The sequence below is a fragment of the Heliangelus exortis genome, chromosome 23 (assembly GCF_036169615.1).
Source record: "Heliangelus exortis chromosome 23, bHelExo1.hap1, whole genome shotgun sequence".
Lineage (NCBI taxonomy): Eukaryota > Metazoa > Chordata > Aves > Apodiformes > Trochilidae > Heliangelus > Heliangelus exortis.
This window is the reverse complement of record NC_092444.1, coordinates 4,002,959-4,028,405: the sequence shown is the minus strand read 5'-3', so window position 1 is coordinate 4,028,405 and position 25,447 is coordinate 4,002,959. Positions and strand designations below refer to the sequence as shown.

At 42.4% G+C, this 25,447-nt stretch overlaps 1 protein-coding gene across 6 annotated transcripts in view; it reads right to left on the bottom strand.

Moving 5' to 3' along the window:
• RERE (arginine-glutamic acid dipeptide repeats) overlaps window positions 1-25,447 on the bottom strand; it is a 205,257-nt gene that overhangs the window by 24,654 nt on the left and 155,156 nt on the right. For all 6 annotated transcript variants that reach the window (XM_071767166.1, XM_071767168.1, XM_071767170.1 and 3 more), the window contains one exon: window positions 23,319-23,399. In XM_071767166.1, coding sequence (XP_071623267.1) covers window positions 23,319-23,399 — 81 coding nt within the window. The remainder of the gene's footprint in view (window positions 1-23,318; window positions 23,400-25,447) is intronic.

Here is a 25,447-nt window from a genome sequence, read left to right as displayed (position 1 = left end):
ACAAACAATTTTTCTCCATTTTTCATTTTTAGGGATTTCAGTACCACTTTAAACAGTTCTGCAAAAACAAATGCAGAACAAGCTAACGCATCCTTTTATGCCTCAGCTACAGTTAAAAGCTGCTGACCCCCTCTCCAGCTTTACCTCATGCCAGAATGAAAAGAAAGCTTTTGTAATTAAGGCTTCTTCCTCCAGAGACTCCTCTTTGTTAATCAACAGAGTTCCTAATCCCCACAGACTGTTGGCCGCATCCATTATTAATTATTAGAGCCTATCTTTAATAGTGTCACTTACAGTTCTTTGGGACTTCCTAACCACCAGGTATGCCCCACAGGGCTCTCTCTGGCACTTGATCAATTAAGAGGTTATCAAAACAGTGAAGAAGTCAGGACCCTGCTTGCTGTAGACACAGTTCTCAGGGTTTTCTTTTCCATATATGTAAAATCATAGAACGGTTTGGGTTGGAAGGGACCTTTAAAGATCACCTAGATCCAACCCCCCTGAATGGGCAGGGACACCTTCCACTAGACCACATTGCTCAAGAATTTATACACTGATAAATTCTATTCAATATTCTATATTCTAGCTCCCCTTACCAACTTCTATTACCACATTCCTGAGGTTAGATCCTGATCTGCATGGCCACTTTTAACTCCCAACCATTTAGCTTTTTTCTTTCCCCCTCTTTGTTGAGCCTCTTGCCCATGCTGCAGCACAGGGGGGGTTTCCCAGCCCAGCAGAGCCCAGTTCAGCACTGGTGGGACGTGTTCACCAGGTACAGAGCACCAACTGCTTCACACAGACAAAGCCTGGAGAATGTAATTTAGCCCCTGTGGAGCCTGGGCATCTCTCTCCCTGTCAAGACCCAGGCTGGCACACACTGCAGCTTCCTTCCAACCTGGTTATTCTCCCTGGCAAAAGCAAATATTCCCTTTTCCCTTACATCCTAGTGCCCAAAGCACTAACCCTACCAAAAGGCAAATGGGCCAGGTAAATTAAGCACAACATAGCTCTGAATAACAAAGATGAAATGCTCCTGCAAAGATGGGAGAAGTTCCTGTTTTCTTGAGCCAGCAACTCTTTCATTCCATTTTACAACCCACATCAAAGTCCTGGGGCTTGCAGCTGTTCCACACAACAGCTTTCACTGCCAGCCTCTTGTGAACTACAGCTTCTCAATCCTGGAGCTCACACACCAGGACAAAAAGCATGGGGTAAATACCCAGATAAATTAAATAAAAGGCAGACAGAAAAGCTTTCAGAGCACAGCTCACCATTGCCTGCACTGATCCCCCCTCACATACATTTTTCCATCAATTCTGTCGACATCAAAAATTCAGCAACACAATGCAAGAAACAGATTTTCTCAATGAAGGTGCCAAGCACTGAAACAACATCCCTTTAGCTGCACTTTCCTTTTGTACCAGCACAATAATTAAGTTTTTTCATTGCATATTGCTAAGAGTTCAGGTGTGGAACAAACCCCCTTTACACTGCTACTAGCTGCATCCCAAGGATCCCTTTCTTGGTGCCTATAATCCATCCCATTTTCCCTGCTGAAAGAAAAGGTATCGGCTGGTGGTTGGGGTGGGTGTGTATGTAAGAGAGAAGCAAGCCATAAAGCAGCTAAAACCACCACTCTCCCCCCTGTAAACATTTTTCTATTTATCTGCCTTTCATTACATGCACAATCTTATTATCTGCGAACACCCTGAAAGCGACAGCCGTCAGGGTCACCCTATAAAATATACATTGCAATGTTACATGGAATGACTGAAGCGAGGAGAAAAATGAAAGATGGGAGGAGTGGAATACTGCAGGATGTTTGAAAGGGATCATCAGTTATATCTATGCATTTCCTGAGGTGATAATGGAATGACAGTGACTGGGGGGAAATCCATTTTTGAGCTGGGGAAAGGACAGTTAAGAAAAAAAAAGGTTTTGTACTGGCAGCATGTAATGGCTGCCAGAAAATGAAAAAGGGTTTTTTAACCACAGCACTTCCTATTGTATGGATTTGATATGGGGGCTGAAAATTGTATCAAGTACAATCAGCTATTCAAACCAAGCAAAAAATACTGACAGTCTTGTGTGATTTCATCCCCAACTAGACTATTTTCTGTTGCGGCTTGCATGTCAACCTTAATTAATTTAAATGAAAGATTAATTTGTGTATGTGCAGGCATGTGTAGAAAGTGACATCCCAAACACAAGGACAGCAGCATTTTCTATTTCTATCCTTTTCATTTAAATACAATATTAAAATGTAACTCTGCTATTCAGCAGATAACTCAATCTTCCTGGGTTTCAGTAAGGTATACACATCCTAGCTTCTTTTTTAATTCTGTACAAGTGATATTAGGTTTGCAATTATTACAAAAGTTTTTAAGAAATATTCTTGATTATTGCAAAATGACAATTTTACCAATAGAATCAAGCTGTACTTAACAAAACATTTCCCATGTTATAATTCTTAGCTTTATCTGTTCTGTTAGCTGACTACTTCATAGCAATAATGCAAGTTGGTATTTAAACCAAACCAAACCCAGTTAATTGTCACTTGGAATCAATACTCTGCATTACTGCAACACCTCAGTGGATGCCTCAGGCTGACTGGAGTGCCACTGACACATAACTGAGGGGATGACAGGAAACACTGACTTTGAACTCATCAGAACTGGATAGGTTTTATCTCACTAGAATATTGGGGAGGGGCAATAAAATAACCTCCACACATTTACACTCCTCATTAGCAACAAGAGACACCCATGACATAGCTCAGCAAATTCCCCTTCTGCTCAGCTGGAAATTCACACCCGGATAAACTGGGTGACAGTTTACTGATCTGAAAAGAGTGATTCAAATGCTGAAGTGCACTTAAGCACTTTGCAATTCCAAGTTCCTGGCTCTACCCACCTGAGAAGCCTCTGGAGCCTCTAACATGTAAAAGAAGTTTCTAGCAATCTCCCCAGCTCAGGTTTAAGAGTTTTCCAGTAGCCCAGGACTGGACAAGGGTTTCCTGCTGAACCAACTGCATTATTCAACACTTCTGGGGCACCTTGCAGAGTCTGGAAAAAAAGTTCCAACTCCCAAATGCCCACAGCTTCTCTGTAACACTCAAATGTGTAAATCTTAAGACATTTCATGGGCCACTGAGGACTGTCCTCCTGTTCATTATAGCTGGTACTTCTCTTTGTTTCCTTGTATGAAACTCTCTCATGCTTTCCCCAAGTTAAGGTAGAATATGTTATATTGCCAGGTTTCAAAACAAATCCAATCCTTGCCATATTCTATTATTGGAATCTGATGTCATTCTCAGTCAGTTCATTCCCATGATGTCAGACAGTTGGGGTTTTCTTTCCTCCTTACTGCTTTGCAGATGGGGTTTTAGGCTCTAGATAAAGAGCACAGATTGCCTGCACTGTGCTCTTCAGTCCTAGCCCCGTTTCCTTCCTGGCCAGGCAGTGGTCACTGAGAAGATACATACCACAAGAACAAGGAAACAAAACCACCTAACTAAGCAAAAAATTGAAATCCTCAGAGTTTCATCCAATTTTCCTGTTTTCATAAGGCAAGAAGAGCTGAGAAGTAGCTAAGAAACTAGCTGTTGGTTTCTCAAATGTCACATTCTGTAACTGCTTTTCTTTAAATAGAAAAATAAGATTTAAGGTCCACTTAGTTGTAAGACAATCATCATGCAACTTTGCCACTGGCAGCTTCAGAGCAATGTGTCTGCACACTGACCTGCATTCCACATTTCAACAGAACAGATGTTTTTGGTTTTCCAAAGACATCTGTGATGAATCACACAAAGCCTGGCTTGTCAAATGTATTCCTTATATCCCCTGACACACAGCTTCCTCCTTTTCCAGCTCATGACCTATAGGGGAGCTGTTGAGTTTTCAGAGTTTATTATAAAAACCAAGAGCATTCCAAAAATACTGAAAGTTACACAGGAGGCAGCAAACCTCATAAAATGATTCTCACTGCTAATGAGGGAAGATGCAAGCACCTGGAAACACAAAAAAAGCCATCCCTTTTTCACCGCAGCTACCTCTGAAGTCCTCACATCTGGTTATTTCATGATGAAAACCCTGAAGACTGCTAGAATTTGACCTCTTAATAAAAATATTTATCATGGGATGTCCAACACCTGAGCAAGCCAGACAGAGGAAGAAAGCCATCCATTTCACACCTGGAAAAAAACCAAATAAACTCCTCCCAAACCACCAGGCTTATCACTGAAACTGCATTCACACAATGCACAAACTGGGGGTTGAGGAGGAGGGGTTCCTGCTCTACCATCCAGTCTCAGTTCCCCCTCAGTCCCATCCCTGTCACTAAGCCTTGATTTTAACCAGACTGCTGCTCTCAGATCTGACCCCTAGCAGCTGTTTTCCTTTTACTGCTCTCCAAGAACATTTCTCTAGCCCAGAAGATTTTCTAGATTGAGTCTGGAGGGCTGAGGGCTGCTTAGCTCTTTTCCTGTTTATCAAAGCAGTATATGAAAAGAGGAATATTGAAGCAGGACATGAAGCAACCCCTCACCCCCCAAACCACAAAGAACTGCCACGTAAGCTGCTTATCCCTCAGTTTTTGTTGCTTCCCTCCAGTCTCAAATTCTTCCTGTCAGGAAAAATCCTTAGCAAGCAAAACTGAACTAAAAGACAATGGTGAGTGCTGTAAAGCAGCCTTAGAAAGACCCCGTGCATTGTAGCTCCCTGCAATGCCTATATAGTGAGCTCCAAAGTGAAAGAAATTGCTAATTCTGTGCAGTTCTGTTCTGTCCAGGTGTCTCCTGCAAGCATTAATCCTGGCTGCTCCCTTTGAAAGTTAATTTGACCCCCACTTCACAATTAGGGATCAAAAAAAAGCTCCCCCCCCCAAAAAAAAGCCAGTAATTTGGAGCATGACTTTGGGCTCTGACTCCTAAGGTCTTGCAAACCATCCCATGGTGAGTTAGGAGATACATCAGGATGCTCCCATGCATCCTGTTGTCCTCCCTGGCCATGGCCCATGTCCCCAGCAGGGACATCAGGACAGGTGATGCGGGTGCCACAGCTCATTTTACAAAGGGTGCTAACTTCAAATGTCACTGATTTCAGTGACACTGATGTCACAGTTCAACTGTATTAAAACAGTGGGCTCAATTTTACCTTTCTGTCATGTCCACTAAAGGGATGCTGACCCCTGACAGAAGAGCTGTGAAGCAGGAGGGAAAAGAAGTTGGATGGAACAAGGAAGATAAACAAACACTATTTTTCATCAATCCAAAAAATCAGCTGCTACTCAGAACCAGAGATCCCAGACACAAGAACAGACCCAAGAGCTCCAATTCCCCCCCACTAGACAAGCTAACCTTCTAATAGCTATTTCTCAGGAGTTGGGCAAATTTCAGATTCTGACCCAGTGGATGACATAAAGCAGCTGCAGCATTCCAAAAGGCATCTTCATCTGCCTGGCTCTGCACAATATCTATTATACAGAATTGTAGCTCCATGTGCAGTTAAGCCACCAGGGAGAGAGAAGAGCCATTAAAGCAAAAGGGCAGTATTGGCAAAAGAACAAATGGCTATAGACCTTATGAGCTTTAATATGAAGTTTGATCCGCTCATGAAAGGGATTTAAGAGATGGTTGCCTGTGACAACAGAACTTTAGATTCAGCAATCCCCCAGCCTTGCTCTGGCCCTGCATTCTTATGCCAGAGGAAAAAGAAGTGCAGACCCCAGGAAATCTGTTGAGCAAGGGTAGCTGCCCTGCTACACAGCCAGCCTGCCACTGACCTGGCATTTTCCTTAAAACAGCCTGGAAAGCTCATTCCAGAGCTGCTATTCTGCCTCCCTGAAACACTTTTCTACCCATATCACTTTACTACCTGAAAAAAGCTTGATTCCCAATCAAGTCAGGTTTATTTCCCTCTTCATACGCATTAGGCTTGAGCCTGCCCGAGTCCTTCTGCAAGTTAAGCTGAGAATGAGACAGTTCCTGAAGTGGAGGGAAAAAACCCAAAAAGCCATATTCACCCAGCCAGCAATCTTCTGAAGATGAAGACTGCTTGATGGTTCTGTTTTATGATCTATGCAAACTATGTCACCAATTCCTCCATATGATGCTTGACAGCTCCCACCACACCACATTCTGCCTAGATCTGCACCTTACCTTACCAGTTTAGAAATGCTGAAGAGTCTCATCCCACCTGCATCAATAAAAGCTCAGAAATTCTTCTTTTCCAGTTTGACTTTGCCAATATGCACTGGAAAGACAAGAGGCTGATCCAGCAGTCCTTGTGACACTGTTTATTCCCTACTCCCATGTCCACCAGGCAGTGCTGATGCCAACCACCAGGCAGTGTTCTGCATCTCTAAATGCAGATTCCCTGTGTTTTCCATATGAAATATTCAATAACCAAAGAATGCTCTCAGCTTTATGTGCAGTTCTCCATCAATTAGGAGCCAAAACACAGCAGTGACATCTCAGCTCTTAAAGGCTCTGCTGCTTCTAAACAACTCATCACCTCCAGTTATTCAACAGCAACATTACCACCTCACAACAGCCTTTCTGTTCTCCTTAACCCTTCCCTCTCTGTTTGTCCAGTTTCTGAGTTGGTGGCATCCTGTTCTGCCAACCACAAGCCCTGTATCCTGCAGCCTCAGGAATATTCAAACAAAAGGCCATGGACTCAAGAGACAAACTCCCTCCTGATCACTGATCCATCCCATTACCCACCCAGCTGACACAACCAAGGCAGACATCTTGCAGTAACAAGGGTTTGAGACATCACTCAACTCTGGAAAAGAAACCCTGACCCATGAAAGACCACAAGCACTACTTTTACAATTAAAAATCACTTTTCTCTGCTGGATTTAGCCACATGAATTATGAGGTATCATTTGAGTCCAGAGATGAGGGAGCAAAGAAACACCCTTTGCAGATTCTACACTCTTCAAAAAAGTCTGTCTTCACAAAAGAAAAAAAAATACTCATGTTCAGACCTACAAATAACCCATTAATCCTGTTAATTGACTATCCAAAGTTCCTTATGAAGTGAAATACTAAAGTAGGCCATGTTAAGAACTATAATTCCTCCCAGATTCCTTATCTTCCCCCTCTTCTTGGCCATCTACAGAAACTCTACAAACCATGAAACCCTCCCTTTTAGTAGCTTTAATTACCACCTGAAACAAAACATTCACCAAATGCACCAAGAGGCACAAAAGGCTGAGGAAGTAGCAATGAATTATGTTCAGTATTTGTTAAGCCAGTGCCAGGGCATCTGCTGCAAGCCTGTGGTGAAGGTGTTCCCAGCACCTCAGCCATCAGGTCTGGACAACTGGAAATCCATCCCTGGAGGGATGTTTGCTGCTTGGGAAAGCAGCTTTCTGACCAACAGGGGTGACAAAGAATAGTGCTTCTGTTCATAATACACAGTTGTTCTGGGGGGATTTCTATTTCACAAGGACCCAGGAAACAATTTCCAATTGGCATGGTATGAATGTATGAACACTATCAGGTCTGATCCATTTTGAAGCACACACAGTGTGAAATAAAAAAGCAACATCAATCTGTGAAAAGAAAAAAAATAAATTAAGTAGTTCTTCCATCTCAAGTAGAGATGGCTTGATACATCTCATTTGTTAAATACAGAATAATTGCACAAAAAGAGAATATAGCTTTATATTAAGCATTTCTCCTGTGGTTGGCACTACTAGTTAAACACATTACGATCCTGCTCTACATTCAAAGGAAGTTTTTAAGACGTTGTCACAATCTGATTGTATCCGTCCACACGTTATAAATCCATCCTCTTTCCGCCCTCCCCTAAAAGGCTTATTTTTTTAAGAGAATACCAAGCTTTCACAGTAGTGCTTATTTTGCCAGTCATATTCGTTTGTAAAGATATTTTTATCTTCAATAGCAACACCACAAGTAAGTGTAGGAAACAAGGTAGAACAGCTTGAAAGGAAAGGTTGGGAGAAACATGGCATAAGACTCTCATATGCCAAAGGAAAAAAAACCCAATAACTGCCATGTAACCCCAAAATAATTGGCTCCATACTTTCAACATTAAAAGCAGCCCCTTTCAAGATAAAAGGAACCAGGCTGCCCATAGTGCATTCTAATCTCCAAAAGGTTGATGTTAACTGCACATTTGAAAACTAACCTCCAGGAACAGTCATGCTGCCACAAGGCTGTTAAACCCTTTGTGTTTGAAAACTCTGCCTGAACCTAGCCTGCAGTTTTATCAGATTTGGGCACTGCATTTGGAATGAGGGGGGGTCTGTGTGTGTGTTTGCACTGCTCTGGTTTGTTTTTTTGTATTTTGTTTGTTTTAAGCAATGCTACATTCTCATATCCTTGTTCTTACCCAAGAGGAACAATCCAGGTAACAAGACTTGAACTGTGGAAGGAATAAAACACAAGGTCGAATCCTGAATTAGGATATTCTCCAGGTACTGTAGGTATGGATGTGTGCATGTTTTAATTCACTGTGAAGGAAAATATTTGTTTAACACACAACTGAATTGCATCCAACAATGTATGAAAACATCACTTTGCTTTTGGTTTTAGCTAAAGGTAACTTCAGAAAAAGAACATTATTTTACTGTACAGATACACGTATTTCTACAAACATTTGAAATTTTAATTAGATAAAATATGAGGGACAAGTTGAAAGCATTAGAAGATACAGTCATTTGCCTATGCCCATTTTTGGTGTCCTGTTCTAGATTCAATGCTTTAGCAATTGAACACACACAAAAAAATTCAACAACAAAACCTAACAAACCCACAACCAAAATTATTTCCAACCAATTCCAGCAGACCTTGAGCAGAGTAACATCCAATAAGGAGAGCACAACTGGGCATCAATACTCTAGGTGGCCCTGCTCTGGCAGGGGGGGTTGGACTAGATGATCTTTCGAGGTCCCTTCCAACCCCTAGGATTCTATGATTCTATGAATTTCCACAGCACCCTTGAAAACTCTAAAGTATGTAAGCAATTATCAGAGATAACTCTGAATTCAAGCAGTATGTTCTTATAGTGCTTGTATTTACTCATTCTTTTTTGCATTTAAAACCCTGCAGGCCTTCTTAACTTGCATTTCCCTAGGCTGTTGCTGTTGCTGCCCCAAGTAGCTCCCACTCCTTCCTCCCTTCAGAAAAGACTCCAGAGACAAAGCAGCAAGACAGGTTTTCTATTCCTCATCTTCCCCTAATCCACCAAACCCTCACTACTGCAAAGTGGTCTCCTAATTGAAACAATTTTAATTGACAAATAGAAGAACAAAGCTTTTTCTGTGCTTCCCTGGCCATCTTCTCCTGTGGTTTTGGTTACTCACTGGGCTTACCTGAACTTGCACCAAGGTGACCCTGGACAGCCAGGAGGTGCAGGTGCACAGCACCAAGGCCCAAGGCCCACATTGCTCACAGCCTTCAGAAGGCAGCTTCAGAGAATCCCTCAGAAATGCTTCAGAGCTGACAGAGAAAGTCTCCTACAAAAGGGTTTTTAACCTATTAAAGGATTTAATTAACGGGTGCTCCTTGCTTCTGCTCAGAGAAGCTGTGGGTACCTGGAACTTGGGGTTTTTTTTCATCATCTGCATCTCTGAGGGCACACATCCCATGGCTACAGATGCCCTGGGGAGGGAGGCAACAGAACTGCCAGGAACCCAGCAGCCTTCAAGCAAGCAAAGTCAACATTAATTATTGCAGAGAAAAGGCAAAATAATACAGAAGCAACAAAGCTTTGGCAGCATCCAACTTATTTCCCTGCTGCCCTTCAGGAGCACTTCTAATGAAATAAAATGGAAATCCCCACTCTACACTGCAGGTGAAGGTGACCTTGGGAAGTGAAGGAGAATAGGAATAAAAGGAGACTGAGCTTAGAAATCTACCTGGTACCCAACAGACAGCTCCATCCCTCCACCTGCTAACAGAAGGGGACAGATCTCCTGAAGTGTCACAGCAAACCTCATCAACATCTTCTGCCCACTGAGTTTCCCCCACATCCCACAGCTGCACAGACTTCAGCTGCAGACATGAGCCCTTCTAAAGAAACTCCCTAAGCCTTCCTTTTGCCAACATTGCTATGGTTAAGCTGGAGGCTGCTCAACGGAGTATTTGGGTAGCAAGTTACACACTGAGCACTGAAGGAGTGAGGAGATATACCTGGAGAGAGACAGAAACAAAAATATCCCAAAAATCACTACCCCAGAGAACTCTTCAGCCCTAAGACACAAAGTCTCTGCTACTCTGGGTTGGGTTTTTTGTTTTGTTTTTTTGGTGTGTGGTTTTTTTGTTTGGTTTTTTCTTTTTTGGTGGCTTTGTTAATTTCCCCCCCCCCCCATCATTTTACCATGACCTTTATGAAATGACAATCCAAGACCAAACAGTGCACCAGAAAGGCTGTTTATCTACAGCCTGCAGGACTCCATCCCCACTGTCAGTTGCATGATGACAAGTAAAGAAATCAAATGCAATACCCAACTCAGTTTTAAAAAATTTCCCATATCCTTTCTACATAATTTCACTTGAAAAGGTCAAAGCAAACCTTCAGTAATTTGAAAAAACCCCAAAGCCTTAAAACTGGTTTGGCACAGAGATAAATATATAAAACCAGCTACTGAGTAGTGATTCACACAAATTTGCTACATGCTACCTAACTGCTGAAGCAACAAAAAGTCCTACAGTTGCAATTTGCAAAAGCCAGCCTTGTTTTTATAGTCCTGACTTGAGATTGTGTAAACATGGACTAAGGTTTACAAAAGAGGGATTGGATGAGGTGGGAAAATGGTGAGGCAGTTTGCACTTAAACACTTCAAAACCTCATTGATTTGTCTTCAGCAGCACTATTAATATGCTCCATGGAAAAATACTCTTGAAAAGTGGGGCAAGTGGGGTCATTCTTCACAACCACAAACAGCAGCACACAACCTCCACTTGTCTCTCTACAGTAGATATGCACCTATTAAAGAAAGCTTTCTAAAAGCATATGCATTATTTCCAAACACACCTCAGACAGCTATGGGTTAAAACTCTTTGGTTGTTCATATCTAAGGAGACTTCAGCTTCCTCTTTTTCATCCTTCAGCTGAAAATGATCTGAATGATTTTCAAAAGGCTTACAAGTTTAAGGAACACAGATTCCTCTGAAACCAAAACATTACTTATCTTAGAAGAATATTTGATAAATAAGGCAAAGACGGGGAGGAGAGCTTTATGCCCACAGTGAGCAGACACGTTCTTTTTAGAAGCTCTTATGCTCACAACAAAAGAATGTTCTTCTAAAGCCAGGCAACAACAACAAGTTATCACATCAAATGCTGCAGAATAAGAACATGAGCTGGAATTGTTAAATCAATACAACTTGAACACAGCATTGAAGCTGGAAGGCCTTTGTCCATGCAACTTCATCATAACAAGGTTAAAGTCCAGTTATACAACCCACAGAGTTATTATCCAGTCTGGCTCTGGTTTAACAGGGAGAATTGGGATAAATTGCATTTTTCCATATGCTCTTCATGCATCCAGAGCATGCAAGATTTATGGCAAAAAAAACTGTAATCACATCTGAATCTGCAAGGTATGAAATTCTGCAGAACAAAATCAGGACCCAAACCAAAATCACCTATTTCTTTGAATTATGTTCTTCCAGAATCTAAGCCATTATATACTGCAACTGTTTTACTTGAAAACAATCCTACACAGAAAGCATAATCCATGTGACACCCAAACTGCAGAGAAGTCAGGAGAAGTCTGGCAAAGCTCAGCCACCAAAGGTGAGATCAAGGCTCAGGTAACAAAAACTCTTACAACACAAACTAGCAAGCAGACAATCCCTGAGGAAGACATGAGGCCTCTTTCTGGGAGACCCTTTCCTACGAAGACAGGCAACAAATGGGTCTTCTGGGCTTTAGAAATAAGCATTTAGATTGGCAGAATCCCTCTTTTCCTTATGCTGGAACAGAACAAAGAAATCCAAGAAATGCAGCTGGCATTGCACATTTGTCTGAATTCACTCTGAAGCCTGAAGGCCTAAAAGAAACTTCAGGGAAGGGAAAGTAACAGATGGAAAGGAATAGTGGTAGGACTGCAGGAACAAGGGAAAGGGAGAGAAAATTGTTATTTTCATAGTTTAGAGGGTTTTTATTTGAGTTTTGGTTTGGTTTTTTTGGGTTTTGCTTTTTTCTTTTGTTTTTTTGGAAAGGGGGGGCAGGTAGGAGGGTGTGGGTGGATATTTTTTTTTGTTTGTTTGCTGGGGAGTTGGCACAATTTGTTTCTCCAGTTCCCTCTCACTGCAATGTAGGTAATGAAACACTTGAGCTTTGGCAAAGATAAAAAAAAAAAAAAAGAAGCCTAATTAAGCTTACCGGAAACAAAAGAAAGCAAAGCAAACTTTAACAGTAACAAAGGGCAAAAACCCCATGTTCAGTGTATCACATATTCCTTGCTGGCCAACAGCCCAGTGTTTTCATTACTTTTTTTTTTTTTTCCTACCCCCCCTTTCACAATCCCACTGCCAAGCCCCGGCCCAGGACACTCAGCTTTACAAAATGTATTTGCAGGAGGTCAAAAACCCAGCATGTGGAAAGTGTTAACTTTTCATGTAGTAGAGGAGGTTCTTCAAACTACTACTGTTCAGCTCCAAAATCTCAGAGCTTCACAGATCATCAGAGGTTTGTGAACCACAGAGAAGGGCAGAGTTAGCAAAATAAATCAAGAGTTCCTGTGGGATGTCCTGGTGCTTTACACAACAAGAGGCACCAGGCACAAAGCAGGCTCAGAATTAAAAAATGGGGAGGACTTCTCAAATTGCAGGAGGTAAGAGCTGTTTTATAACCTGGAATGTGCTCTCTCTTTCTTTAACCCTTGGGGTTTAGAGGCACTGTACAAAATAATTCAGTTTGTGTCAGAAGCACTGGGAGGAAGGGAAAAGGGAGCAGGAAATGTGTCTGGGGGAGGGAAGGAGAGGAATCCACTCAACTGTTCCACCCAACTAGAACAATCTATTTCACCATGGCAATAAAAGTTATCAGCACCTTTTAAATGCCAGATTTCTTACTGCTGTTTGGTAGCATAAAATGAAGCAATATTTCATGCCAGTTTTCTGTACTAGATGACCAAAGCCAATGCAGATTTCTCAACCATCAGTACTGTCAGCATTTTTTATTGTGTCATTACTCTCACAATTGTGTCATTACTCTCACAAAACAACAAGTCTCTTTCATAAGACTCCAAGTTCTTAAACACAGCAATCACTTAGGAAACAATCTCTTTTGCTTTCATCTCCCCAAAGGAGAAAGTTTTTAAGTTCACAACTCTCAAGAATTTTAAAATTTAATCTTGAAATACCTCATCAGAAGAAAACCCACCTGGCAACATTCTGAGATGTATGAAAAATAAGGAATGTGAAGAGCAAAAGGTTTTTGTGGAGTCTGCCTGAATTACTCCATCTTTGATGTGGCACTACCTGTACCTTCTTCACTAGAGTAAAGGCAAGAAGTGAACAGGGTGCTGAGGTTCCTTCCTGCAGAAGGTGTGATGCTACAGCTTTAAGAGCAGTTCTACCCAGGACACAGGCAGTGGCAGGACCTGTAGCAAAATGCACAAACAGCACAATTGGTGGCCCCAATCTTGAAAGATATTTCTCACAAGTAGGAATGGGAAATCCAGAGTCTAATCCCATGGCTCACCGTTTCATTACAGTTCTTTTCCATGTACAAGAAGACATTAAGATGCCTGAAAAAGCATTCTACCTCTTGTCAGGGAAAGGAATCCCCCATCGAACACAGATACGAGGGCTCTGGTTCAGATTTCCAGCCTTCCTCCCACCAGCTGAACAGGTCTCCCCACCCTCACCTGCTGCTGTCCCAGAAGCAGTGGATGTTTAACCAGAACAGAACCCCCATAACCTGTAAGTCAACAGCAGCATTTTATGCTCTAAGAAATTCAATACTATCATACTTCAGTTTATTCCACAATCTGTGTAATTCCTGGGAGTTTTCTTTGGCAAAAAGCAACGACAAAAAAAACCCCAAGAATCAGTAATCAAGCACTGCTTCTGTTTTACAGCTGGCTTGACAGAAAAATGACAAAATGAGTGCATCTGCCTACTGAAGTAGTTATTGTCTTATTCTCACAGTACAGTTATAGCAGCATATACAGAATATTTAGGTCTGAATCATGGATTTGGGGGCTGATTCCATACCAAAATCCCACTGTCAGTACCACTGCTATGGTGCCATCTGGGGCAGGAAGCAATGATTAAGGCCAATGATCTGTTGTGTAAGAAGAAAGTTAATTTCATGCTCAGTGTGGTAGGCAAGATGCATTAAAAGTCTAGTTTACTGTCTGCCAATACATGATTTCTCTCTTTTTCCTGGTGTCCAGCCTTTTGCCCCCAAATGCCTTGCTCTACTGAACCCCACACACCCCCTGAGCAAGGATTTCATGGATGTCTGTGTTAAGGAACTGCAAAGTGCTCTGTGCAGATCACTCTGACTGCTTTAACATGACTCTCTCACCAGGTCAAAGCTGTCTCTATTTATTTACTTCTTGAACTTGAACACTCAGAAGAAAACTGCTGCAAGACCTTTTGAAAATGTAATATCACTCGCTGTAAATACACACACATAAAACGGCACCACTTGGAAAGACATCCAGATAACATCCTCAGTGATGTTAGCTACAATCTAGCTGAGCCTCCTCTGTTGGTTTTTTTTCCCTTTAATGACACATTTGTAATTAATCTTCACTATCCCTGACAAGGGTAAGAAAGCAGAGTGAGTGCTGAGGAGGAGAAAATCAAATAACAAGACAGAATGCTTGTTCCTCAGATGTAAGCAAGCCACCAGTCTGGCAAAAAGTGTCTGTGAGCAGTGAGCTGCCTTCCAGTGGGTAATAACAAAGGATAAAATCTGGTCCAAACACACACACACAATGAAAAACCCAATTATATATGGGCCATAAACAGCAAGATAAACCACAGAAGCTGAATTAGCTGCAAAAACTGCCTGAGTTTCACTGCAGTTTGGTTTTCAATGCCTCAGCTGCCATCACTGCTTGCCAACCAGCCCACTTGGCTCCACATCTCCCTCCCTTTCTAAAACACCTCTTCAACAAGAATTCCTTTCTCACAGGAACTTTTTCCCACTGCACAGATAAGGAAGAGGGACTGCCCAGCATCAGGCAGACACCACCTGCAGCACATGATGGGTTGGGGCTCTTCCAAACAGGCTCCACCATCTTCAAATCCATCTGTAAGAGAAGTCTTTGACTTGTCATAAAACAAACCACTGAGCCACTTAGATCTTTGACAGATGAAATCAAGTACTCGTAGGATGTGATTTGCACACCACCATTTTACAACTATCACAAAGGACATCCAGGCTTATCTTCAGCTTTGCCACAGATGTTTTTGGTTTCCCAGAGGAAGTCACTGGGTTTGCTTCTGGCTCAGCTCTTAACTTGTAAAAACTTCTTTCATACTCAGCCATACTGTACATTTCCTATACAATTAAAAATCACGAGATCCTCAGATATCAGTTGTGGGTCAGGGAGAGGATTATGTGAAGAGTAATTTAAGCCATTTCAAAAATCAAGACACCAGGTGGGATTATACTGGCATTTATTCAAGGAGTTAGCCCAGCTGTGTAACATTAGCACAGTTCTAGGACAGGATGTCCCACAAACATCACTGTTGCTTGTATGACTTTTCTGAAAGCCATCCTTAAAGTTTTAAAGCTTAACTGCAGTCACTGTCTGAATGTGAAACAAACAACATGAAAGGTTTGGTGCACAGAATCCACGAGATAATCTTGCCAGGATAAGAGACTGAACCATGAAAATCAACTGCACAAATTCTCACAAAGATACCTATTTTATGCTCCTGAGATTCATAGGGCCTTAAGATTGATGTCTGAGTACTTGATGCAATCTGGCAACTGCTACAAAATAATAACAGCTAATAGCTTGTCTCATAGAGAAAGAAAAATAGAGAATAAAAAGCACATAGCAGTCAACAAACAAAAATATTTTAATCAGTCACACATTCCCTTTCAGCATAGATGCAAAAAAGAGAATTCCCAATATGAAAATAAATCAAGCACGATGGTGAATTATAAACAGAAGGTGAGGAATATGCAGTGTAACAGAACTACCGAAGTCACAGAAGCATTGTGTTCTCTCTCTTGTTGACGAAGTCTCCAGCAATATTGTATCCATTTCCCAAATATTCTTGGCTTAGATCTTCCACTGCATACCTCTCACTATAAAGCAGAAATAGTCCTCTTTGGCTCCCTGACAGAACTCAATGCAATTGCCTAATGGCTCTCTTTTGTTTGCCACAGTATTTTACCTCTAAACCTTCAGAGAAAAAAATAACAATGAGTTTCAATCTTGTAATGTAAAATTAAAAAAACCCAACCCACCAGAGTGCAGAGTTGCATTATTAACTGTGCTAAACATGATCCTAGAGTTCAGCTGGCACAGTGGACACTGGTTTTATGCTCTCCACTTATGAAGGTTTCTTAGCAAGAAACTCAAATAAAAAGGCCAGCTTTAGAGCTGATGACACTGTAAATTACTTTCAGAAAACAGAAGTAAAATAACACAATTGAAAATTAATTCTATTCTTCTCTTAGGAGACTTAAAATAAAACCAAGGCACTTGACCTGAAGGTATGTGAATGGGTATTTTGGTTTTGGAAGATTAAGTACAGTTGTTACTCAGAGAAGTGGCACTGGGCCCCAAACTTGAACAGTCAATGTAAAAAGACAGTTGAAAAAGCACAGATTTAAGAGGTTAGCAATATATACCTTCAGGATACGTTAAGGCAAGAGAAGAAACTCAGGAAACTGCAGCAAAAGGAACACACATGGTATGCAAACGATGAAGCTGGAACTGTGGCCCAAGGCTGCCCAATAAAGGATACAGCTCTACCTGCCTAAATGACCTGAAATCACTTTTAGAGATGAAGATGATGTGTTTTACACTGGAGTTAAATCTTGATGCCTCTGTAAAGGCCTTTGTAAACCTTCTGGTTGTTTTATCCAATAAAATGATGACATTTACAATAGGTTTAACAGTTAAACTTTCCAAAACAAGGCAAATCATAGTGAACACACATAGAGAACATCCCTTACATATGATCTGGTCTTTGTAAACAGCTTCCAGCTCAAGGCCACTTATATTTAGGAATATCTCCATCTGAGCTCAGCTCCTATGAGCTCAGCATTTCATTAAATTCTTTGGCTTACTTAATTCTGCTCCCAGTGAGAAGCGTGATCTGAATTACTGTCTTGCCTCCTCAGTGCACAGCTCTACCTTAAAGCCAAACATATCAGTTTCCTGTTCTCCCTCAATCCATTAAAATACTTGCACTCAAAAAAAAGCCCAGACACGTGTTCCCTATGGAAGAGTTTGTTATGCAAATAAATCTAAGGTTTCGCTTACACAGGAAAAGCAGCAAACTGATGCCTCTGCCTATTTTTTGACGTGAACTGAAGCCCAGCAGAGGATCTGCTGTGGCTAAAGAAAAATCTTAGGCTATCAGTTTTTCAAATGTGAAGCCTATCGTCCTCATTCCAACAAGAACAAAACCCTCCAACTGTACCATCCCTGCCATGGAAGCACTGCAGCAGCGAGCAGAGATGAAATGAAAAGAAGCAGTGGCTGCTTATGTTGGCACTTGCTTCAAGCTAATGGAAAATTTCAGCTCTCACTGCATCTAGGCTAGAACAAGTTATTAAGGGAAAAGGTTCAGCTTTCAAACAGAAAAGGCTTACATAGCTTGTTCCTTTCTCAACACTCTTGCAGCAAAGGCAAGTCAGGAAATAGCATGTCTTGACTATGTAGTGTATTAATATCTGATTATTAGGGGAATACACCATCAAACAAAATACCTCTCCTCTGGGAAAGAGGAACAGTGATAATAGGGCCCATGCCACAGACAAACTATTGGTACAAAGAAGTTATTCCTCTAAATGCAAATGTTAAGAAGAACAACGTAAGGCTAACTAATGACTTTATACCAACAGACCAAAATATACCCACCTAATTATCCCCCTCTTTTGATCAAAGGAAAACTCCTATTTGAACAATTGTGTCGAGGGACAATCTTTACCTTTCATATGCTCAGGAGAATTTTGCACAAATATTACTAAGGCTGTTGTTTGTTGACATGAACAGTATTTAGTTTGTCCTCGGAGAGGACAAGCACCTTGCCAGCCTGCACATATGGTAACTGCAGTGACCTTTCATCTACTACAGGTTTGCACTGCAGTTAAGAGCTACTTAGGAAGCCAATATTGTATATTATGTAACAAAAGATTAAGCATTAATGAGGCAAGAATAAAACTGTTTATCTAAACCCCAATCTAAAATGAAACAGAAGTTTATGCTGGAAGCTCACATTGCACTCCTTTTGTCTCCTAACATTAACAGAGCACAGCTTATTTAGTCTCAGATAAATCCCAAAAGCATTTCATTTGGAAAGGAGGACTTTGCTATCAGAATATTTTCCCTAAAGAATAATGTAACACATACACAGTTAAGTGCATGAATACAGCATGTTGCAGGAATTTTGAGCTAAGGAAAACAGTTTCTATTCATTACTTCTATTTACACTGTGTTTTAAAGCTAAATACAGAAGCATCCACCGAGAGGCAAGGCATTCTGGTTGCACTGTTGTCTCTAGCTAAGCAACCAAACCCAAAATCACACACACCAAAGATACCTACGTGCTCAACAGGGAAATCCAAAACTAAATTAAGCCAAAGTCTCCATGCTTCCTCACTGCCCTCTTTTTAGACTTCTCACTATGCAAGCAGCTCTAGAAGACACACCAAGGAGTGTCAGCCTGCCAGAAAAAAAAAAAGGCCAGCAGACAATTAGACCATGAGGACCATCACTGGAGCACAAACCTTCCCTGAAGAACGTTGTAGGAGTCAGCAGAGAACCTGGAAGCACTCAGTGAGGCACCATCCCCAGGCTTCAGAAGAGGTCAAAAGTACTTGGGCTTATTCCCATGAAAGACAACATTTCCAAAACCTCAGTTCAATTGCAGGATATGCCACGGCTATCCAATCACAGAACATGATACTATTCTGCCCCTCTGGCAGCTTACGTGGCTTTAAATTGTACTCATCCCCCTCCGGTTCTTGTGGCCAATGAACCAGCAGGAGATGTTTGAGTTTGGCTGCTCAGGCAACACATCTGCCATAAAGCAGGCTGCAGAGTTAAACAAACCTGTTTCTTCTGCAACCAGGGCCTTCTCAGCTCAGGCAAACTACACCTGCACCCTGGCTGCAGCTCAGAGAAGTGTTGGTGAGTGACCAGCACAGGGATACATTGAGTGGAACCGGATCCAGCTCCACAGCTGAGCAAGCTGACACCATGACTTGGCCTCCTCTTCCTCCTCCTCTCACTGGGCATCACTGCACAAGCTCACGTTCACTCCATGCTGCTATTTAACTTCTGCCTGTAGCTAACGTGGAGTTAAGTTATTGACAAGAAGACAAGAAGCCAATCCCCGACCTTGCAGGACTTTAAGCACACTTCTCTTGGGCCTATCACAATGCTGGGGCTTCTGAAACTCTCACATTCAAGGAGCTCAGTGTAATCACCTAAAGAATTTAGAGCAGGAGAGTTTTAAACACTATGAAAATCCCATACTGCCACATAGGTTTAGCAAATTAACCCATAAACAGAAGGAAAAACCCAAACAAAACACAAACCCCATATTTAACCAAATCAGATTCTTAAATAAAACTTGTTGCTAGCTCTGACAAATCCTGTAAGACCTGTGTGTCACCACAATGCAGAAAGAACAAACATGCTGCTAAACATGAATAGATGAGAGCAGGATATTTCACCAACAGTGCCATTTACCTACAGCTATAACTGCCTGTGAGGAAACTATCCAGGAGGAAGGGGAAAGGAAGAAAGACACATGGGAACAGAGAAGATAAAGACAGGTCAACAAAAGTCCAAGGACATTCCAGAAGTTTTACTCCATCCCTGGCAGAGTTCAAGGCCAGGTTGGATGGGACTTTGAGCAACTTGGCCTACTGGGAGGTGGGAATAAATGACCTTCAAGGTCCTTACCAACCCAAACCAGGCTGGGTTTCTGTGGTAGGATTTCTATGAAGCATTTTTCCTCCAAGATTAACACTTGCTGATCCAGCATTAAGACTGCTGGCTATCCCTGGTCCCTGTCAGCATTCTGATTTCAGCAGAGGGCATGCTCAGATAAGAGCTGGTTTCGGTTCCTCTGTCTCTTGCTTACACAAGCTTGAAGAGAATGCTACAGCTATTTACACTCAAGCCCACTGGGAATCTCTCTCTGACATAAGCTTTGAAATAAACAGGGAACTTGAAATGAAATAAACTCGAAGAGTGAAGACCTAAACAAAAATACAGCTTTGCTAGGCAGTGAATATTTTCTTTCTTAAGAGTTTTTTTTTTTCTTGCTGGATATTTGTTTAGAAGAAGCCATTAAAAAAAAAAAGCTGAAAAGCTATGCTAAGCTTATTAGAACACACACTGACAGATTCAGGGTTTTCTTAAAAGATTTGGTACATTAACTGTGGAGAGAAAAAAAAGCAAAAAAAGCAAAGGTACAAGTCAAATAGGACATTCCTCAACACGCTCCTGGAAACTTAGTACAGGATGGCCTAATTCTCATCTCTCACCACGGACACTCTACACCTTCCAATATTATAAAAGAAATACAATGTCATATTCACTGCTACAGCCTGCTTTCCTGTAGAGAAGCATCAGATTGATTTAATGTGAAGTGGGCCTGGTCTCTACAGTGATTCTGTATTTCTATTGTACTATTTATCTTCCATGATTGCCATGTTCCAGCTGCAGGGCTTACGGAGATAATACCACGACTTCTTCCCCAGTGGAAGCAGCATAAATACAAATGTCTAGAAAAGGCATCTATTATACCAGAAGTAGGATAATAAGGAGATTTAACTTTTAAAATGGGTTTTGCAGAGAGGCAAAAACCCTGGCTCCCCTTCCCACAGGCCTCAGTGACTAGCAAGGTAAACACCAATAAATAAGAAATGTGCAGGAAGTTATTGACCTACAGCCTGCTTTCCATTGAGAGCAAGTCACTTCAAAAATGCCCCTGACTCATTTTCAAATAGCTTCTGCAGAACACAGGAGTTGTCAGAGTGTTTCTGTGTCCATATAAAACCAGTCAGAGTTTCACTTCATTTTAATGTTGTGGCTAAACAGGAATATAAGGCCTTTTTTTCTAGTGTTCCTGGAGGGTTACTTCACACTACAGCTGAAAAATGGTGATGAAAATATACAGAAAAATTAATTCCACAGCCTTGTAATTTGCATTATTCAGTATCCCACTTTAAGGAGAAAAAGCAAAACTGGACAGTCAAGTATTATTTACTGCAGCCTTTATCCTACATGTCTCACTAAAGCAAAACTATAAATTTTGGCTGAAAAAGACTGGGAATTGAAAGAAAGCAGAAGTGAGACACAGAGGCAAAAATAGGAAACAGATTAAACCATCCGTTGTAGGTCAAAGGTTATTTTTGGATCAGTTACCAGTAGTAGCTAAAAATCCTGCTCAGAACCATCAACACACTGCAGTCCAGTTGCTCAAACTTAGTATTTAGTCTTCCCTATACTAAAAATTCAGACATAATGAAACAAAAACACAACACTTGAAAAATGATAGTTCATATAAAGTTTCACAGCACTTGCAAAACTTTTATGAAAAGCCTTAGGGCTGATACCCAGGCTTAAATGCAGAAGGTCAAGCAGCACAAACAGGGTCAGACACCTGCCCCAACTCTCAGTTCTTCAGTTTTTCTTTTCCCCTCTCATGTACACTGTTTTTCTGTATCACAAAGAAAAATTTTGCATTTGAAAATGTATTTCATAGCTGTATTTCATAGCTCCTGCAATTCAAACTTTGTAAGAGTACTTCTGCCTCGCAGTAACTTCAGCATCAGCAGAATTCATTTCTAAAGTAAACACCAATTTGCTCTAAATACACTGCTAGGAGATATTCAAAAGAAAAGTGGAAAGAACTGCTTAAGCTGCCTGCATGCTGAATTTGTGAGATGTTGCTAAGCATGCTATTACAGCATTCCTTCTAAGCTGTCATCTTTCCAACACTGGGCCTTCAGGCCTCAAAATCCAACAGAATACTAAAGCAAAACCTACCTACCCTTGATGGATAATGGAGTTTTTCCATCACTCTCAAAAGAATCAGTAAGCATAAATACCAAGGCACTCCACAAACCATTTCACCCTCCCCTTTCTATTTGACTTATGTGGTGCTACTATTTACCAACTAAAAGACTGTGATATCACAGCCTCCATCTCACAAGAACATCTCAGAAGAGAATGGAAGTGATAGGTTTTAAAAATATTTTCGTAGTCATGTTCCCCTCCCCGACCACCCAAATTCCACACTCACAGAAGTCTAAACAACCGGTTCGGCTTTAAGTAAATATTTTACGAATCACCAAAACACTGCTAGAAAATAGTCTCACTCCATTACCACTGAGTTATCTCCCTCCTAAATTCAGAACAAATATGAAAACCGCTTTCCAAAGCCACCCTCCCAGCAGTTAAATGACACCTGCAGAACAGAAACCGAAGCTTCTAGAGAAGCTTGGCAATTAGGACTAATGGAAGAGTAACTAGATTCCCAAGGCTTCTCAAACCCTCTTTCCTTTGAAGAAGTCAACCACTCCTCCCTGTCCATCTTCCCCCTAAAGCACTTGCCAAGGTTTTCAGCAGAATGACAGTTATATAAGGTTTACGAAGTTCAGGGGACTAATTAGCCACAGATCAATTCAGGAACTGAACGCACACACTTGCTGGCCACACGTCTGAGGCAGGTGAAGAGTTAAAATACAACAACTGAATTCTGCAGGTCTCAGGAGCAGGCACATACCTCTGTCTTCCAGATTCAATTAGATTTTGTTTTGTTTTAGCCTTTCTTTAATTACTCACTGTCATTTGAGCCCAGCTGGGTGACATAAACGTATTATCCCATCATAATGTCAAAATTTAAAATTAGATTTGTCTCCATAAATACACTTCACCCAACCTTCGTGCCTCAGTCCAGCAATGACGACTATTTTATGTAACATCTTTCACACACTAAGACCTAAAAAATTGCACTAAAAATTACAGCTCCCTTTTCTGGATGTGGATTTATCTTCCATTTATCTGAAGAAGATTCAGTTCGGGATGAAAAGGAAATAGTTTTGTAAGATGAAATCCTGAAGCAGCAAGAGAAAAAAGCAAATTACATAAAGTCCAAATGTACTTACAGTCTCCTTATTCGGAAGCAACTCCTTTCGGATCCTGAAGAAGTTCTTGCCGTACTGCCTCAGCCCCTTAATAAAACGTTTCTGTGATGAAAGATAAAAACAGCATGTCAGGAGGAGGAAACAGAAAATAAAAAATGAAATCTTGTTAATCAGCACAACAGCCAAACAGCATTCTTAGCTTAGGGACTGACGACAGAAGCACCGTACACCTACAAAGCAACAGAAACCAGACAAGGGAAAAACGGCTTTGAAAAGACACCGAAAAACTCAAACCACATTCCTTTCTATGTCAAACTTGGAAGCTTTAAAGAAAAGCTTCAAAGAAAAAAAAAAAAAAGTCAGTACCACAGTCAGTTCTTTCCCAAAACGACCGAAGTCTCCTGCTGCGCCGCTCTTCCCAAGTCTATTTTTTTAACTAAGAAGCAGGAGGCGAAGGGAAAATACGCAACGCTGATTTTCAGGGGAGGAAAGTGCTTCTCCAGCCCAGGTGCTGCAGGGGTTAAAGAGCCCTTCCCGACGCCAGCCCTCCAGGTTCTCCCTTCCCGATTTTCGGAGGAATCCCAAGCGCTCTCCTCCTTCCCGACCGAGCCCCGGGCCAGCCGAAAGCGGGGCCGCCGCTCCGGCTGGCACGCCGAGACACTTCTTCTTCCTCCTCCTCCTCTCTCCCTGCAGCGGGGCCGGCGCAGGTTGGAGCACGGTGGGGCGGCCCCGCGGCGATGGCGGCGGCGGGGGCTGCGGAGGAGCCGAGGCGAGGGGAGGCGATCGGCGCGGAGGGCCGGGCCGGGCGGGCGGGAGGGAGGCGGCGGCCGCGGCCGCCCAGCATGTGATGGCGGCGGGGCTGGGCGGCGCGGAACCCGCGGGGAGCGCCGCAAAAGGCGGCCTGGATCACCGGCTTCCCCCAAACCCCCCTTAACCTAACCCAAGCTAACCTAACCTAACCCCCTGGCCCCCTCCTCCCCGACACCGGGAAAGCCCCGCGGAATCAGCCGCGGGATTCAGGACCCCGGCGGGCTCTGCCTTCCTCCCCCGGCGGCTGCTGGAGCTCATCCGCCGCACCCTCCGCTGCCCCGCTTCGCTCTCCGACCCCGGCAGCTGCCCCTTGCGCTCGGGTTTCCCCTCTGCAGTGTCTTCTCCCCCACCCCAGCTTCAACTAAGTCCCGAGGCTCCAGCTGTGAGCATCGCTCACTGCCCTCCTCCCTTTCCGGGGCCAGCACCCTCATTCGGTAAATCCATCGCAGCCCCGGGACCGTCTCGCCTACAACCCCAACGTTGCACATCCAGCCCTCAGAAAAACTACAAGGAGTCCAAGGGTTTTTTTTTGGAAGGGGCACTCCTGAGGACTTTTTCCTTCCCTATAAGTAACATAGCAAACAGCACATTCTGCCTGAAAAAAAAATAAAATTTTGAAGGATAATGGAGAAAGATGAAGATGAGGGAGAGGAGAATTAGTATGTCCCTAGTAAGAATTAATACCTCAAGCTGGCTTAATGCATTTTGGACCACATCTTCTCGAAGGAGATGGAAAGGTGATTAGATGCTTCCATATTGTGACATGGATAAGGAACCCCAGAAAGGATAATTTGCTACCAAAATAGAGCTCTGCACAACTCCTAAGCTCCTACCACAATGCTGAATGAGTGAGCAATCTCTTTGGAACCTCATGCATCTTATTTTGCAGAAATACTCCCACAGGGATCTATCCTTACCTAACCCTGACCCTCAAAACCAGCAAGACTGCTCGAGTTCGCCAAGAACACGCCTTGGGGCACAGAGACAAGAATTAACCACCAGTTGTATGTGCTTTTGAGATTATAGTCCCTCTTCCAGTATGCATGATTTGCTCAGACCCACCTGCTCCTTTTAAACCAGCAAACAGAGCACTCAGGAGCAGGGGAGGTCAGTAAAAGGCTGCCTGGGTTCCTCAACAAGGCTACTTTCACTGATTGCAAGGTTCCAGTCCCCCATTTCACAGGCAGAAGCCACACAAATATCTACAGAACAAGATACCTAGAGTGCAGACTGCAATATGCAACTGGTCACTGATGCACAAGCACACTCCTCACTTTTTACCATGGGAATGACACCAAGGGGGGTGCCAGTCACACCATGCCATGCCATGCCATGCCATG